Genomic DNA, 18,346 nt, shown 5'->3' with positions numbered 1-18,346 from the left:
GCTTTTGTAAGTTAAATTAGTATTACGAATTCCAGATATAATGTTTTAAATATTATTTTGTATTATTGGTTCTTCAAACATTCCTCCATGCAAATATTTTTTTTTACCACAGTAAGTCTCTTGTTTGGTTACATCCACTAAATGTTCTATTCTACTATTGAGAATTTATATACACCACTTTTGAGCCATGTTTTAATTCTAAGCCTGCATAATAAATGGTATTATTATAGACCTGTCATTGTTATTGAATAGAAAGCAACAATATCTTACAGATTTTTTATAAAATAAAAATTCACTGTTGTTGAAAAGGTAGATGCCAAAATATTTAGATGTACAATGTTCTTTTATTCTTATAAAGTATATATCTATTACTTTAATTTCTGTTAATCTACTTATTGTTGTGGAATTAAATTCTGAGGCACAAATGCTTAATTGAACTTTGTTTTAAGTGTAGAGCAGGCACATAGCAACCTCTCCCAATCCAAATTTTCTATAGTACAGTACAAGCCGTTTATTATCATAGCTTATTTGTCAGGCCAAAACTTTATAATAACCGACTATGATTATAACCATAGACAGCTGAAATTCATCTCCGAGGTCTGGCATGAACATGACTTGATCAATAACATGCCTGCCGTTTTTACACTATTTAAAATAAGTATTATAGTATGTAATTTCATATTTTTACGTTTATTTTGAAAAACAAGTTAGCTAACATATCATTTTACTTTTTTTACTTACTGTTTCAACATTTTGTATAAATAAATTCACTTTCCTAAAGCTTAATAATCTCCGAACTCAATCTTCTAGATGTCTTGGCATCCATCTTGTTAACTTTCATTTTGATCTACTTTCGTTTTTTAGTTCTATGATCAATTCAATCTATTAATAATTCGTTGGGTTTTTTTTACATTAATAAAACACAACAAAAAGAGAAAATGTCTATAAAAAGTATATAAAAATGTACAAACGAAAAAAACATTTAGTTACAAAAATGTTAGTTCAACATTTCAGCATAACATAACTTGCTTACCAATTACACAATATTTACGGTATCAAAATTATGTTACAACATAAAAGAACATGAATTAAAATTGTTTAATTCTTTCTCATTCTTTTTCAACCTTCAAGCTATTTATTGTCAGGGAAAATTCATCTCAAACACAAGCCAAATTATTTTCTTCTCTGCACCCAAGCGCTAATTTACACTTAATGGTGCCGTTTAATTGAAATTAAATTAATTGATACACTGATGTAAATCAAAGCCGCTTTGACAGGCTGGTTAAAAAGTTAATTTCACATCACTTCTTAATAAATTGGACAGTTTATAAATGTGATTAATTATGAACATTGATCAGGCAACAAGCGTAAGATAGCTTGGGTAATTGACACTTAATTTAGATTCAACACATTTTGGTAAAACACATTTATTATCAATGTACAATTAAACAATTAAACAAAAGAAGAAAATAAGATTGCTGATGGCTTCCTGTTGTTGTGTAATGTACTTTGTGAAATAAACAAACTTCCAGTCACCGCTCAGGTAAATGCGCTGGAGTGTGACTAATCCCCCTCAGTCAAGCCATTGTGTATAGATAAGCGACAGTGCATGGGCCACAGGTGTTGACAGGTGTTATCTTTTGTTTTGTTAATTGTCTCAAGGGTGAAAAAGGTGTGAAAAAAATATTACGGACGAAAATTTTCTATTATAGTAACCGAAGTACACACTTTTACCTATGATAATAACGTAAGAAATTAACATTGAATTATTAAGAAATGGTTTTGTGTTTTAAATATCTATGATAAAAAACGGCCTATGATATAAAACAGGTATTAAATTAAACGGCTTGTACTGTAAAACATATGCCTGATGCTACATGCCTGCTTTCAATCAAGAATACCCAGAGAAATTATCAATAGGTATGGATAGTAAATTGTGTATGACTTCACTCTCTGACGTTCCTATTTCTTGAAATATAGCATACCAGTGAAAGCTTTGTGTGGGTGGGTGGGGGAATAAACACAGGACTACAATAAAATATTATGAATCCTTTAATCCAGGATATATAATACAGTTCATAGGTAGAAATCATTTAACAAAGTCTTGAGAGTTGCAAACAATTTATAACAGTTATTTAACTAACTACAGAGACCAAAACAATTCATCAACAATGAAATGTGTATACTAAAATGAGAGGCCCATGGGTAACAAAGCTCACCTGAGTCACAAATGGCCATTCTGTTCATCAGCAGCAGATACTCTCCCTATATATTACCCTATACATCTTTGATCAACCATTGTGGTTCCACCCTATCCTTGCGGGGGTCATCATATGCACAAACTTGAATGTACACTACCTTGCTTCTTTGTATGTTGTATACTGGCCCAGTGGTTCTTGAGAAGATTTACCCATCTCCCAAGGATGCTTTGTATCAATTTTGGTTAAAATAAACTAAGTGTTTCTTGAGAAGAAATTGAAAATGCGAAAACTTGCAGGCAGATGAACAGATAGATGACAGATATTGGGTGATCAGAAAAGCCCACTTGAACTTTAAGCTCAAGTGAGCTAAAAAGGTGCATCAGATAATCTCAGATTCTCTAAAGGCACACGCTAAATACTCAACACTGAAAGAAAAAAAGTAAATAAATAACAAAACAAAAAAATATAAGTTAAACTTTTGACTGAAACCTTTTTAACAGTTGTATAGTAAAAAACATTTGTAAGATATTTGATCTTTATTTAAAGACAGTTCATTGCTTTATTGAGCTTTATTATGCCATTTCTTTTTTCATTGTAGTTACTTCTTTTATACAAACATGCTTTAAAATCAAATATTCATAGTGATTTACTATTTCTTTTCCTTGCAGCATGTTCTAAATTAAAAAAAAATGCAAATGATATTTAATGATCATATAAGACTAATTAAGCTAATTGCCCATTGATTTAACATATACATGTACCAAAAAATAAAAATGCCCATATACCAATAAACCTGTTTCCATGAAACACACATAAAACTAAATGAATTTACCTAAATATGAGAGGGGAGGTTATAACGAAAAAAAAGTTTTAACAAACAGATCTATGAAGTCCCTTTAAAGACTAGATCTCTAAAACCTTGTATGCAAAAAAGAAAATAAGGCATTAAAATATTTTGTGAGAATAAGAATGAAAATATAAAAATTCTAGTATGAAAGTGGCATTTTATAAATAATAAAAAAGGTAAATATTTTACAACCATGCTAAAAAAAACCTCCAATGTATGAAAAAGTCAACAATAAAAAAGGTCACTGCATAATTAATTTGTTAAAATAATTCCTGTAATAAAAAATAAAATAATGTGCTATGAAATACCTAACAATACAAGTAATTAATGATCAGTATTTATTTCAAGTTATAAAATAAAATGCCCTCTGTAAAAATATATCTCTGAAAATTGGTAAACAGATCAAATTATTGTATATATCTGGTAAATTTCTTCATGTGCAGCAAGTGCAATATACTGTAATGTATGTAAACAATGTTTTTATGCATGCAGAGTACATGTAACAAACCATTTTTGGAATGTATTAACAATAACTAAACATTACTTCATATCACAGATAACAATACTTCTCTTGGTTTTACACCTTACACAGGTTGTACAATACATGTAATTCATATATTATAAGCAGATACACTGATGTAGTAATCCATGCAAAAAGATCTTAAAATGATAATGGAAACATACTGCAAAATTTTAGATTTGTAATATTTTATCCACTTTAATCAAACTTTTCACTAAATGACAAAATTTTCTGAAAAAAAAAGCAGTTAAAACGTATATAAATAATTTGTGACAAGAAGTATTTGTGAGTATAAGGTATCCAAAACTCATGAATATTTCTATCACTTAAATAAATGTTGGTTTACAATAAATCGACATACATATTGAGCTTCAAGAGAAAATTCACTCTCTTTGTAAATACTTAAAATTGTATCCAATTATTGTAATAAATACAAACAATTATCAGAGCTGTCTTAAAGAGCAGCCTTAGATTTAAGTTTAATAAACATTTCAAACATTTCACATGTTTTTAGATCACAAACATATGCATATTTAATGAGTATGTACAAAATTAATGTTTCAAACAAAATAATTTATATGGTTATGCATGTACCTGTCATTTCATCATAATATAATACACACACAAGTCTGGTTAACTGGAGCTTTGGCCAGATAATGAAAGGAGGGGGAGGGGGAGGGAGAGCAAATCCTGTTCCCTGGCCTGAAAATGAGGGGGAAGGGGGAGTTGGAGAAAATCCTCATCCAGTCATAAAATAGTTCACACACAAGACTGGGTTACAGCAACTTGTTCCTTGGCCTGGTAATGAGGGTGAAGAGAGTTGGAAAAAATCCTCATCCAGTCATAAAATAGTTCACACTGGGTAACAGTAACCCATTTCCTTGCACAATAATGAGGGATATGATCGTTGTCCACACATTTTATCATAAAATAGTACACACACAGGACTGGTTCACGGGCACCTGTTCCCTGGCCTGATAATGAGGGGGAGGGGGGAAGTAATCCTCGTCCTGTCTTATCACATTATGTTGTCGACCCTCTGGGATTCCCCCATAAGTCACTGTGGATTCCGTCACTATGGGTAAAGAGTGCGTCTCGCTGTATAAACTACTGTTGTCATTAGAGAACTGTTTACTGATCAGAGTCTCAGTGTCAAAATACTTGGTCAGGTCTGGGACAATGTAATTCATCAGTTTCTGGACAATCTCCTTGTATTTGTCCTTCAGGTCGGCATGGATACCTGTGCCACCATGACCACCAACACCTACAGAAATACATGTATTTTATATATAGAATAATAATAGATTGTTTCATTGTGCACATAATTATATAGAAAGAACTTTTAAACGTATAGAAAGAGCAATTATAATTGCTATTGAATACAATGCTTCGGTTTTGTAGAGTTTATAAAAAAATTAAAAAATTCAATCAATCAAATTGCTAACCAGCAATTAATTTTTGATCTAATCCTAACACAATTTTCAATGATCACACAAAATTTTCATCATTTGAAATTTTCTTTGAAAATCATCACATTTGAAAGCTGATAAAATAGCCTTAAACTTTCCTTAGTTGACAATCTACTATTTGGAATTTCCTTAACCAACATTTTTTCGGCATTAAATTGATTGAATCATTTGATTGTCACTACTGTAAACAATGCCATGTGTCCCCAAAATCTAAATCTCAAAATGTGTAAAGTAAGATAATGTGAACAGATATTACATATTATAATAGGTTGTTTCATTATTCAAGGAACTTGAAACAAATGAGAACAAATACATAAAAAAGTAATGTTAGCATGTCATTGGTTAAAATTTAATTTTACCTTTCATGTTAATGTAAACAAGTTGTGAGAAGATGAGGGACATGCCCCCGGGGGGAGGCCAGGGCACCTCCTCAAACATAATAGGTATAATGGTTTTATTCAGCAGATCAGCCAGACTCAGCTCACGGTTACAATGGTGGGATACCACATATTTTGGCGTTATACAGGCAAGCACCACCTACAAGTATAAGAAGAAGAATGTGTGTCAACTACATGTATATATGTAGTATACATACGAGTACTATAAATAACAAAATCAAGGGATAGTTTATGGAACACAATGACTTATAATACCCAAAACACTGATCTAAATGCATTTAAGTTATCACTCTTTAACTTACTTCTCTGATTGTAAACTCTATTTCACCAAAATACTCAAAATAATCAGAATCTATTACATACAATGTAAACTATATTAAACAAAATACATTCACCTCAGGTATTTCATGTCTTGATGATACATGCAAGATAAATATTTTTCCTCTCCCTTACCTTACAGTTGCGAATACCCTGGTCAATTTTGGCACTGAGAAAATCTCCACCTCCCATCTGACCAATGTCCATCCAGCAGGAAAACCCGCTCCTCTCCATCTTGTCTCTGAGGGCCTTGACCTCGTCCTGGGAGTCCCACTGATAACTGATAAACAGTTGGGGTGGATCCTTATCTGTGTCTGTATAGGAATTATACAATACATTACAGAAAATTAACCTCCTCATAGCTGCAAAGTACATTTACGTAAATTACACTCTTCCAGGAAAAAATAATTTTTGGATACTGCCATCATCTTGAAAAATTATTTCATTCACATATATAAAATAAAACAAGCATACTGGCTCTTATTGACATGCAAAAGTCTTATTGATCAAGAAAAAGGAATGCAGGTTTCACATGCAACATTGTTTGAGCATTTAAACCAAACAGCTCACTTCATAAGCTCATCAAACACACTTAATATTTTATAAATCTGTAGGAATTTACCATTAGCCTTCTCCATGATCTCCAGCACATCATCTCTGTTCATCTTCTCTAGGTAAGTGATCAGCATGTCCACAGAGAGAGAAGTGTTACCACTGGTGATGATCCAGTCTGTTAACAAGGCCAGACCAGGATTAAGGTCCTCCAGCAACTTCTCTATCTGAGCCTCCTTGTAACCTGAAAAGTACGAAAATTTTCTCTGTTTATCTCATAAGCATTGTGTATTGTAAGGAATTGATGTAAAGCCCTAATAAGATTTTTTAAAAATCTGATGTTCACAGAAAACTGTTCATGATTATAAACTGTTTAAAAAAATATTAAAGAACACAAAAGAACTTTTCTCTTTATATATTACAGTGAAACTTTCTAATCCAGATGATTTACATGTATTCTGAAATCTTCGCTAATACGACATAGACTAAAGGTCACTCAGTAAATTTCAAAGTTTAAAATATTGTCGAATACAGAATGTTGTCTGACCTTGCAAATTTCTATGAAATTAGTACTGTCAGAAATTTCCATACAATCCTTTTCTTACAAATGTTGTGCATTGGTAGAGTATATTTCCACTGACTAAAACTCACCTAAATGTTTGGCTAGAGCAAGCCAGTCCTGATTTTCTTCCCCAGAATTCAGTAACTTAGCAGCACCTTTGACCCACACCGGTAATACGGGGCTGTGTTTCTCAATGTTTCCATAAGATTCCTCAAGGTCAATGGCTGGCAAGATGTGACCTTGAAAAACTACAAACAAAGGGAATCAAGACTTATAGGCTTATCTGAAGAACTGTTACCAATAGATAATGGACATGCTCATGTAACTCACTATTGCACTAAAGTCTGTAGTTCTTGTTCAATTATTTGTTTATGCATGTAAAATAAAGTGAAGCATTCATTTGGTAGTTTGTGGTATTTTTTACCTGGTGATAAAGTTTCGGGAAACCACTTCTTAATGGATGTAGTTTTAACTCTTCTGTGCTCACAACAAACAATCTGTAATAATGTAGATAAACATGTATATGCCTATGTCACAATGAAATGAAATCTAATCGAATCTCATGAATATATGTTACTTGAAGTCTTATATGTAGAAGAAAACAAGTACTACACAAACCCTGTTTGCTAGGCACTCGTCTAAATTTAAGAAATGTAAACACTCTTCCTCCTTGCAGATATCATCACCATGGAGGTAACATGGCCGCCCACATGGACATTCCACACACGTGTAATAGACCAATCTCTTCATCCAGCTCTCCTTCAGCTCTAGAAGACTGCTCTCTAGAAAATTTCTTAACTGAAAAAGAGGACATCATACCATGATAAATGTACTGGCACCCATATGTGAAGGCTTTTTTATGGAGACTGAGAAATTTGAATATTTGTTCCATGAACACAGATCTTTTAAAATAAATTTAATTTTTAAAAGCATTTACTAAGATTCATTTAGTCAGGAGATTTAAAACTGACACTAAAGTTTTGAAAACACTTACTTTGGCACAAGCACTTGGTTTGGGAGACAAATTGGCATTTTCTGAATTGTTTGTTTCAGACATATCATTGACCCTGGTAACAACAATCTAAAAACAAATAATTATAGTGAAACATCAAAAACTGAGCAACCAATATTATATTTCAAGACCAAACATTACAGTTTAAATTTTACAGAAAAACTTCTGAAAAAAGCAGAGTTACCTTAATTCTGTGATATTTTGCAGGAGCCATTTCTATAACAAAATCATGCTCCTCATCTAAATAAAATCTTGCAAGAGTTTTCAACAAGCTGTAGGGTTCTTTTCCAGAATTGTCTATACACCATTTTGTTGTTCTAGTAACAATTCTATAAAACAGTCCAACTGAAAGAAGAAAATTTCAACAGTTAACAGCTGCACTCTGAAATCCACAAACTGAATGAAGACCAAATTAAAAACCCAGTGCAGTGTCTTTTTTCATACCTGGTAGAAAACCAGCAAAGTTAATGTAGAACACAGCATTGCTTGGGTTGTTGGCATACAGACGTTTGTCTGAATCATTCTCACTCGTCAACCTTGATGGCACAAAATAATACTTGGGTCTCTGATTTGCCTAAACAATGGAAAATAACATCAATTACAGTATCAAAATATCATTCTCTCTTATGGCAGTTCAACTTTGATTTTAAAAGAAATGCCATTTATGAATAATTACCAGTAGGTGCAAAAATTAGTACATAGTTCATATTAGTTTTTTATGAAAAAATATGCAAATACCGTATAATCCCTATTAACCGCCCCGGGCACTTGAAAAATTTCAAAAAGCTCTTTTATTGCAATTTAACTTCAAAAAATAAAATTTTTAAAGGCATTATGCCAACTTTAGTGATAAAATTTAATTCATCATAACAAAAATACATATTTCATATCAGTTCTTTATCAAGTTAATGAAAATTAATGTTATATTTTTTTCCATATTAAAAATTGGCTTGATATGTGTTATTTTCATTTTCAGTATATAAGTAAACATGAAATTTAATTAAAAATACTATATAGTGAAATAGAAGGAAGAAAATTTTTAAAGATTTAATGAATTTTCATATATAATTTCACCAAAACCCCTGACCCTGAGAGAAAATTATAATTTTGGTACAGGCACTTTTGCTCATCATAACTGTGTGTTTATTTAATACCCAGGACAATGAAGAAGATTTTCAAAGAATTCCTGTATTTTCACTATATAATCAGACCCCACCCTAACCCAGAACCGTTTTCACAATTTTGGTTGAGGCCTTCTTTGCTCATCATAACTATCCACTTAGTTAGTTTATTTAATACCCAGGAGCAGAGAAGAAGATTTTCAAAGAATTCATGTATTTTCACTATATAATCAATGTTCAAACGTAAAATTCCAATTTTGGTATCACTTGCTCACCATAACTAGGCACTTAGTTAGTTTATTTACACAGAGAAGAAGATTTTCACATGTATTTTCACTATATAATCAATAGAGCCCCACCCTAACACCAGAATTGATAAAAATTCACAATTTTGGTCATTCATCATAACTATGTACTTAGTTAGTTTATTTAATACCCAGGAGCAGAGAAGAAGATTTTCAAAGAAATAATGCATTTTCACTACCTTCATGAATTTCACAATTTTGTAATATACTGATTACAATCATGCAAACAGTTTGACTGCTTGATGCCCAGGAGTAAAGAAGAAGATTTTTAAAGATTGATTAATTTATTTTTGGCCCCATAAATTGTTCAGGATGCTTTGTGCCAAATTTGGTTGAAATTGGTTCAGTGGTTGCAGAGAAGAAGCTGAAAATGTTCAAATGTTAACGCACAACGCACGACGCACGACCTTGTCACTTTTGGTGACTTTACAAGAAACAACTAAAATAATGTCTAACTTTACTTAAAGAAAAGATAATCCACCCAAGTTATGCTAAATTGTTCATTTTCCACTGAGAAATTGGATAATAGACAAATTTCATTTTCACTTTCTTCATTTCTTTGTCTAGCCGATTTTAATCACTTACAGGGTTCCTTATTTCCTCACAACTAAAAAGACCTTGGGGGGGGGGCTTATAAGGGTAGGGGCGGTTAATAGGGATTATATGGTATTATTATTTTTAATGTTAAAAATTGATGTGTTTTTTTTTTCTTTAAAATATTATGATTACATGTACTATAGTGAAATAAGAGACAAGAGCATTGTCATACGAATACAAATCTCTGAAGAGAGATGTTTTAATGGACAGCGTACCTGTGTGTATGCTGGACAGAGAAGATCAAACTTCTCCATCAGACCCAGGAGAACCGTTTTCTGCATCGTCGCCTTCTTCCAGATATCATCCACCAATGAATCATCCAGAATTCCTTTCTGTTCAAACGTCTTCCATTTATCTTTGCTAAAACTCCACTAAAACACAATACAACCTCAGTAACTTAATTGATAAAGTCATAATCGGTCATTCAGTGATTTCATCAGTAAAATACACAATTAAGAACTTTACAAATATCTGTGAATTTGAAATAACTTATTCATAATTTGTAGGGTTTGTGTACAATTTTGAAAGATTTCAAAGGTACCCCATCCCACCTTGTCACTTTTGGGCTTTGCCAGCACAATAGTTGTTGTCCAAAATTGTAGAACTACTGTGTTCCTCAGAAATTATCAATATATTTATTAGAAAATGATTTTAATCTCATTTTCAGTTGTGTAAAAATAAACCATTCTGTTATCACTTTCCTTTACAATAAAAAGTTATGAAAATGAAGTCCTGTATTGCTATCAAGATATAATGTTAATTAAAAATTGCCATACTCTTTGTAAAGAATTTTCAAGAATAGTTGTTATTCCTTATAATTGTAAGGAATCCTTTTTTAATTTTTGCGAACATTGCCCCATATTGCTATCAATAAAAAGTGATTTACAATAACATTTGTTTGGGTACCTGGTCATAGGAAGCATGTGTGGTGTCCTCTGCTACAAGTTTAGCAATCTCTTGTTCAAACCTGAGCCAGCGGATTGGCATTTGTTCCCCCATGTACGGTTCTTCACTAGCTGCCTCTTTTATCATTTTCCTTACCTCTCCAATCTTCAAAAAAGAAAAATAAACCATATATTAACGGAACATAAGAGCTGAGAGAAAGACCTAAACAATGCAGATGGCAAAAAAAAGGTCTTTCACCTTTTTCCTTGAAATCAACATGGGTCTTTCTATATTAGTTAAAGATATCCATTGCCTAAGTTTCATTGCTATGGCTCTAAGAGAGCTTAACTTACCTGAAAATTTATGCAATACTGGTATTAAAAATTTTTGTCCACTGCTTCAAAATCAATAAGGTTTACCTATAAGTCAGATCGGGTTATGAAAAAATTCCATTAAAAAAACTCAAAAACTAAAAGTTATCACCTGAAACCATTTTGTGCAACAAATGAGTTTTTTTACCTAGACAGACTTTGACATCAAAATTCGATACGAGTTTCTTTAAGTCATAGAAAGTTAGGAAAAAAAATCATTGCAAAAAAAGTAGACAGATGGAGAAACAGAAAGAATTCCAGGACAGAAATATCCTCTGCTTATAGTGAAAGTGAACCATAAAAGTGCTTCTTTACATTATACAATTATAAAAATACAAAGTACTAATTTATTACAGGGTTCTTATTGTATTAATTAACAATTAACTGATTTGCTGATTAATGTATTATATACCTGAGGGTCTTCCCCATCCTTCATGTCATTTTCTATGGCTATAAATGGTGTAATCAAATGTCTGGTGTAGGGTTTGTCCATCATAAAGGTCCTCAGCTCATCAAATTTCTCCTCAACCTGCAGTTAAACATTTACTGATACACATACTACAGATAATGAACCATGTATATAATACGTCTAAGAAGCTGAAATAAGCCAAGTCTCTCTGAAATATCCCCACTCTGTTTTCAAACATCTTATCTGCTACACTGCAGCCCATCTAATCAGACATGATTTGGAGGACAAATTTTGTTTCCCAAATAGACAGGATGACATTGAACAATGTAAACAACATGGGAAAACAGTAAAATATGAATAAAATAAAAGTCAGCATTCACAGGGAGACAGATTACCGGTACACAGACATCAGGTTAGACAGTGTTTACTGTACTTCTGGCTATATTTTCTACAGTACTCACCAGTCTTTTCTGCTCCACCTCATCAGCTGAGAGACTGTTTCTGTGGGTCCCCACCACTAAGATGGGGGGCGAGATCCTACTGTTACTGATAGTATCGGTACTGTTCTGGGAGGTGTGGCTATAAATAGTCCTAAGCCAGTAGTCCATATACTCCATAGTGCTCCAGGATTCAACAGAGTTCTAATTTCAATAAATAATATATTAATTAATTTTAGTCATTCTGAAATTATTTGTGAAAAAGAAAAAAAAAGGATTTTTTATTATGAGGACCAAATTTAGGTGTTGCTAATACATACTAATGAAGAAAAAATTTACTTTTCTTACCGTCATTGCTAATAAATAGAGAAGTTTAGCAAGCTCACTTGTACGTGTACATGTACGTGTAAACTACAAGTTAGAATTACACATACACGTTAACATTTTTTTCTTGTTTAGCAAAGTATAATCTGTACTTGTACTTGTAGGTTTTTAAATGTAAATAGTGGTTTACAATTAAAATTTATCCAAAAAAGCAATGATTTTAATACGTATATCACCGTTTTACATAAATATATGCATGTACTTATGAGAAAAAGATTGTAAAGATTTCTTACATTTTTATTCGGTCAAAGCCTGTTTCGAAAATCTAGATGTTGTGATTTTAACTCTCTATAAATTAACATTTTTCAATTACTGACATACAGTTTTTTTCTCAGTTATTTGTATTAAATATTCAGGTTTTAGAAGAATGCACACTTTTTGAAAAATAAACTGCAGTTCAAGAATTATTAGCTACAAGTTTGGACTTACGTGTACTTGGCAATCTACACGTAACCTTCGTAAACGGATACGTGTAGAAATTCATCATAAGCAAAAGTGATGACGTAATGCACAGATTTTTGGTGCTACACGTACACGCACGCGTACACGTTAGTTTGCTAAACCTCTCTATTAAGTACATTATACATGTAGTGGTAAATTACTTATCTGTTAAAAGTTAGCTTTGTAATTGTGCTAGATTTTGGAAATGTGAAAATTGAAAATGTTTCATTCTACTATCTTTAAGTAGTGAGAACTTGCTCTGCATTTGTTTTCTTTATGCAGAAGTGTAAATGTAATTTTGTGCCCAATACCATGACTGAATTTAAAAATGGCAGTCTACATGTCATTAATAAACAATTTTTTGAAAGAAAATAAAAAACAGAGATTACAAGAATGCAACAACTAGGTGCTGAATAAATCATCAAATAATTATTTACTGATGTGCATAACTTGATTACTTTAAAGAGGTTTTATGGAGGTTTGAAATCTCAAAATAAGCAACCAAAAAAAAAAAAAAAAAAAATAAGTAGAGCTGCATGTACACACATGTTCAACTACATACATATTTTATGAGTTGATAATATTGCTACACATGTTAACTTCTTAACAATGTAGTTTTAAAAAAAATGGGGTTAAGGGGGTACTGAAAACTTTATCTTCTCAAAATTTAATACTAAATTTGTAAAAGGCTAAATCAAGTTAAAGATGTTAATTTTGCATCTTCTTGGAATATTTTCAAAAACTGACAGATTTCAATTGGAATAGTTCACTTGAGCCTTTGGCTAAGGAGAGCTAAAAACCCTAAAAGAGCTTTGGGGGGATATTAAAGGGAGGGGGTAATTGCTCTTAAATATAGAGAAGCAACATAGCTCACCTCCGGTCTGGTGGTTTGTAAATCATGGCATAAATTAAACACAATCACATACACAGCACGGGAGGACAAAAACACCTGAAAAGGATTATTTTTTTTAAGAAAAACAGTTCTGTCTAAATTTTATTTAGTATTGTCATATAGAATACAAGGTACACATATGATTATTCATAATTACTTGTTGATCTGTAATAAATGAACCCCACCTGGTGGGTTGTATAATAAACAGACTGTCCCGAGAAATCCCATATATTCAGCACAACTTTCTTTTCTATGTTAGATTTGTCTGCTTCAGAAGAGTTGTCCAGTGATGGTTCTGGAATGGGAGGTTTTGAGGAACTGGACTGTCTTCTGCAATATAAATAAAATTCTTCATAGTTCCTTATGAAAAGGCCACAGACAGTGCAAAAGCTTATAAAATACCAGCATAATAGTGTTTGATAAACATAAGATCTTCCCTGATTTACACTTTTTTAAAAATAGGAATCGTCTTTATTTTACTTCATCAATCTAACGTAAAACTCTTTATGACATCACAAATTTGGGATTTTAAAAGAACATTCAAGGGATAAAGGTGTAAACATGGGATAAATCTATATACATGCAAAAATATCTCTTTTCTTCAAATGCAATTAACAGAAGCAAAAAATAAATTTGAAATTTACAATATTCACAATTGACATGTTTGCAAAATGTTTTGCTAATGAATGTCAAATTACAGTGGTCTGTATACTGTTGAAGCAAGATACTCTTCAAAGCTAATCAACAGCTTCAATTCCTTTGCTTACTTGAAAGAAGAAGTTTTGGAGAGTTTTGGCTGGTTCTTGGAGGTAGATGGTTCCCGGTTTTGGTCGAGCATTTCTTGAACAAGTTGCACCACTCGTTCTGGGACATCGGTGAACATCTCTGGGGGAACATGTGATAGTTTCTCAGGAATGTGAGCTATGGCACCATGTACAGAGGAAGTCGACTTTATACTCTCCAAATCAAATGGCTGAAGAATGAATGAATTGTTCTGATGAAAGGATTAAGATTTATATTTTTATACTATCTTCGAAAAAATAAAGATGGATTTGTTTTTGATGTTGAAGAAATATAAGGTATCCTTATGACTCCAATTCCACATTTTGTGGGGGATATGACTTTGTTGGTTTTTATACCATAAAACAGTTTAAATTACCCCCCCCCCCCCCAAAAAAAATAATATTTGCAGAGTACAGATTAATAAATTGTTACCTTCCTGGTTGACTTGGCACTGTCTCTGCTTGCTGCACGCCCCCTCATTGAGGCCTCCTTTCTAAATTTTGGCTGATTTAATTCCTTCACAATATTCTCTGCCAGTGCCTTATGATACTCTTCTTCAAGACCTACTACACCTCCTATTGAACACAATGATCACATTTAAGAGAATAATAATCACTTTTTAAAGAATAACTACACATATTCTGTAAAAAAAAAAATTATGGTTAATGTTTTAATACACCCCAGTGGTCAACATACAAGAATAATAAATGAGCTCAAGCATTTTGAGTCTTGCTTGAAAGCAATAAACAAAGCAACACCTAAGATAAACTAATTAATGACAATTTAACCACAACTTCTTAATTTCTATAAAATGTACAGAGAATTTGATATTTAAACAGCATGAATATCCATGTTTATTTCATAATCCCTCTGCTTTTTTCTGCTGTGAACAGTGATAGAAAAATATTGTACATGTAACATTAGGTTTTAAAATTGTATATTACATGTATTACCCATAATTCCTAGCTGCTTTTGTTCTTCCACTGTATCTGCCTCTTTTTCATGTTCACCCTGTATGGCCATCTGCCATTTGTCATGAAGGTTACTAAAGGAGCAGGAATTGGACAAGTCTATCCCTACTGTCTGTTCCTCATCTTTGTTATGTCTACAAGTGTAAGAGTATTCAATTAAATTTTGTCTCAAAGAATGCTGTAACAATGAACAATAATCATGTCAATGATATTATAATTTTTTTTTTTATTTTTTCTGTTTCAAAAACCTTTTATATGAGGACTTTTGGCCATGGACAAAGAAATGGATATAATTTTTTTTAACTAATTTTAATATATGTAACATTAACCTACAGTTTGATGGTTATCCCCCTTAAAAAAAAGCATAGAATAATTTTGTTTAACAATTTTGTCTAATGAAGATGATTTGTTTCCATACTTTCTCCAATGATACATGCACTTCTTAACTTCTAATTCCATTTTCACCTTTCAAGTATTCAGTATAGAAGACAAAAAGTCATATTTATCCAGTTTTCTTTCTACTGGGTAAATAGTTTTGCATTATAACAGAATCGCAGATAATTCCAATACTGATTCTAACCTAGGTGAACATAAAAATGTGTTGCAATTGCTTTTTATTGAACAGGTGCAAGTTTTAATCAGATTTATATTAGTTGCCTACTCAAATTACAACAAAACTTATTATTACATGAAGTATGCATTATTTCCTGACGCATTCTTCACAAAACGTATTTTGTAGAAAACAAGGTAAAAAAAAAAGTATCCCAATTTTAGAGGCATTTAATCACCTGGAACCTGCCAGTTTCCTCACTCCTCATTTCAATGTCAATTCTCATTAAAGAACCAGACTGATGTCGACAGAGAATCAATTTTAAAGACAATACTGAAAGTTCTTTATGGTAAAATTCACATTGAAAAAGCAAGCAGCAAAGCTAAGTTTCTCTAAAGACCTTATGTAGTAACAGTCATTTTTAATTATCTAGGAATGGGAGTCTTGGAAAATTGCTCAAAAAATTCTATTAAATGCCATCTAAGTTTACAAGTCTGTTAGGAAGTACATGTATTACATTTGAAGTAGAGAACTGCCATACAAGGGTTAGAGACAAGCAAGCCCATTTTTAGAAGAATACACTGTATAACAAAGTACTGTATACAGGGTTATTTTCACCCCGTTTAATTTTCACCCTTTTACACTTGCAGACAATTTTGCCCCGTTTTAAATTCGCCCATTCATATATTTATTCAAGAAATTATACTGTTTTATTTAATTTCGCTCCATTTTAAATTAGCCCAAATTAGGGTAGGACGAAAGGGGTGAAAATAAAATGGGGGCGAACATTTCCCTGTATACAGTAATTAGTAAATCATAATTTAAACAAGAGGCCCATGGGCCACATCGCTCATCTGAGCAAATGTGGCTAGAAAAAAAGGAGAAATCAGTTTATTATTGAAGAGATTAAACCCAATAAAGGTCCCAACCAATCCTTAAAAGGGAGAGGGTATGATTTGAACAAACTTGAATCTTCTCACTAACTATTAGGATGCTTGCATATTTTTTTGACTCTCTGTGGCTTTATCGCTCTTTACATTTGAATTTGCATTGTGGCTTGCCCTATACTCCCACGAGTCGTGACTTGAACAAAATTGAATCTACACTTCCTGAGAGCTTACATATGAACAGGACTAATCATGGCTTTGCTATTCTTGAAAAGAAGAATTTTTTCTACATGTTTCTATGTAAAACTTGGATTCCATGTTGTGGCCCCGCCCTACCCACAGAGGTCAAGATTTGAACAAAATTGAATGTCCACTACCTGAGGATGCTTCCATAAAAATATGATCATTCATGCCTTTGCTATTCTTGAGAAGAAGATTTTTAAAGAATTTCCCTATATATTTCTATGTAAAACTTTGATCGGCCATTGTGGCCCCACACTACCCCCCAGGATCATGATTTGAACAAACCTGAATCTACACTACCTGAGGATGCTTCCATATAAATATGATCATTCATTCCTTTGCTATTCTTGAGAAGATTTTTAAAGAATTTTCCTTTTCATTTCTATGTAAAATTTTTGATTGGCCATTGTGGCCCTGCCCTACTCCTGGGGGTCATGATTTTAACAAACCTGAATCTACACTACCTGAGGATGCTTCCCTATAAGTTTCATCTTTCCTGGCACAGTGGTTCTTGAGAAGAAGATTTTTAAAGAGTTTTCCTATATATTTCTACGTAAAACTTCGATCGGCCATTGTGGCCCCGCCCTACCCCCGGAGGCCATGACTTGTACAAACTTGAATCTACACTACCTGATGATGCTTCCCTATAAGTTTCATCTTTCCTGGCACAGTGGTTCTTGAGAAGAAGATTTTTAAAACATACGATCATATTTTCATTATTTCTTAATTATCTCCCCTTGAAAAAGGGAGTGGCCCTTCATTTGAAGAAACTTGAATCCCCTTCACCTAAGAATACTTGGTGCCAAGTTTGGTTGAAACTGGCCCAGTGGTTCTTGAGAAGAAGTCGAAAATGTGAAAAGTTAACGACAACGACAGCAATGATGACGACGACGACGACAGACGACTGACAAATTTTGATCAGAAAAGCTCACTTGAGCCTTCGGCTCAGGTGAGCTAAAAACATGAGTACAGTGTATTCTTAGTGTTTTCATAGAAAAGATCATTAAACATGCATAAAGCAATTTTCAAAGTCTACGAAATTGATTATCAAAGTATGCAGAAATTTAATTGTACCCTGGTAAATTTCTGCCACTGCAGTCAAGTGCAAGAGGGAGTTGTTTTTATTTCCAGAGTTTAACTGAGTGCAATATCAAAAATTAATTCTGTAGACTAAACATGTTTGAATTATTT

At 32.5% G+C, this 18,346-nt stretch overlaps 1 protein-coding gene across 1 annotated transcript; it reads right to left on the bottom strand.

The window, feature by feature from the left end:
• Window positions 1–2,036: 2,036 nt before the first annotated feature.
• LOC134230388 (uncharacterized) lies at window positions 2,037–15,653 on the bottom strand (the record flags this gene model as incomplete). Its single annotated transcript, XM_062712187.1, has 20 exons — window positions 2,037–4,832; window positions 5,397–5,574; window positions 5,889–6,067; window positions 6,376–6,549; window positions 6,957–7,115; window positions 7,292–7,364; window positions 7,486–7,665; window positions 7,862–7,948; window positions 8,064–8,224; window positions 8,324–8,453; window positions 10,118–10,273; window positions 10,454–10,517; window positions 10,789–10,952; window positions 11,571–11,687; window positions 12,029–12,208; window positions 13,704–13,778; window positions 13,907–14,051; window positions 14,489–14,694; window positions 14,937–15,079; window positions 15,458–15,653. Coding segments are annotated over 20 exons (3,108 nt in total), but the record flags the coding sequence as incomplete, so codon positions are not given.
• Between the last annotated feature and the right edge of the window lie 2,693 nt (window positions 15,654–18,346).

Source organism: Saccostrea cucullata, unplaced genomic scaffold, assembly GCF_032062105.1.
Source record: "Saccostrea cucullata isolate Sc308-1 unplaced genomic scaffold, CSIRO_AGI_Scuc_v1 ctg315, whole genome shotgun sequence".
In the NCBI taxonomy this organism is placed as follows: domain Eukaryota; kingdom Metazoa; phylum Mollusca; class Bivalvia; order Ostreida; family Ostreidae; genus Saccostrea; species Saccostrea cuccullata.
Note: the sequence above shows the minus strand (reverse complement) of the source record. Positions and strands in the feature narration are given on the sequence as shown.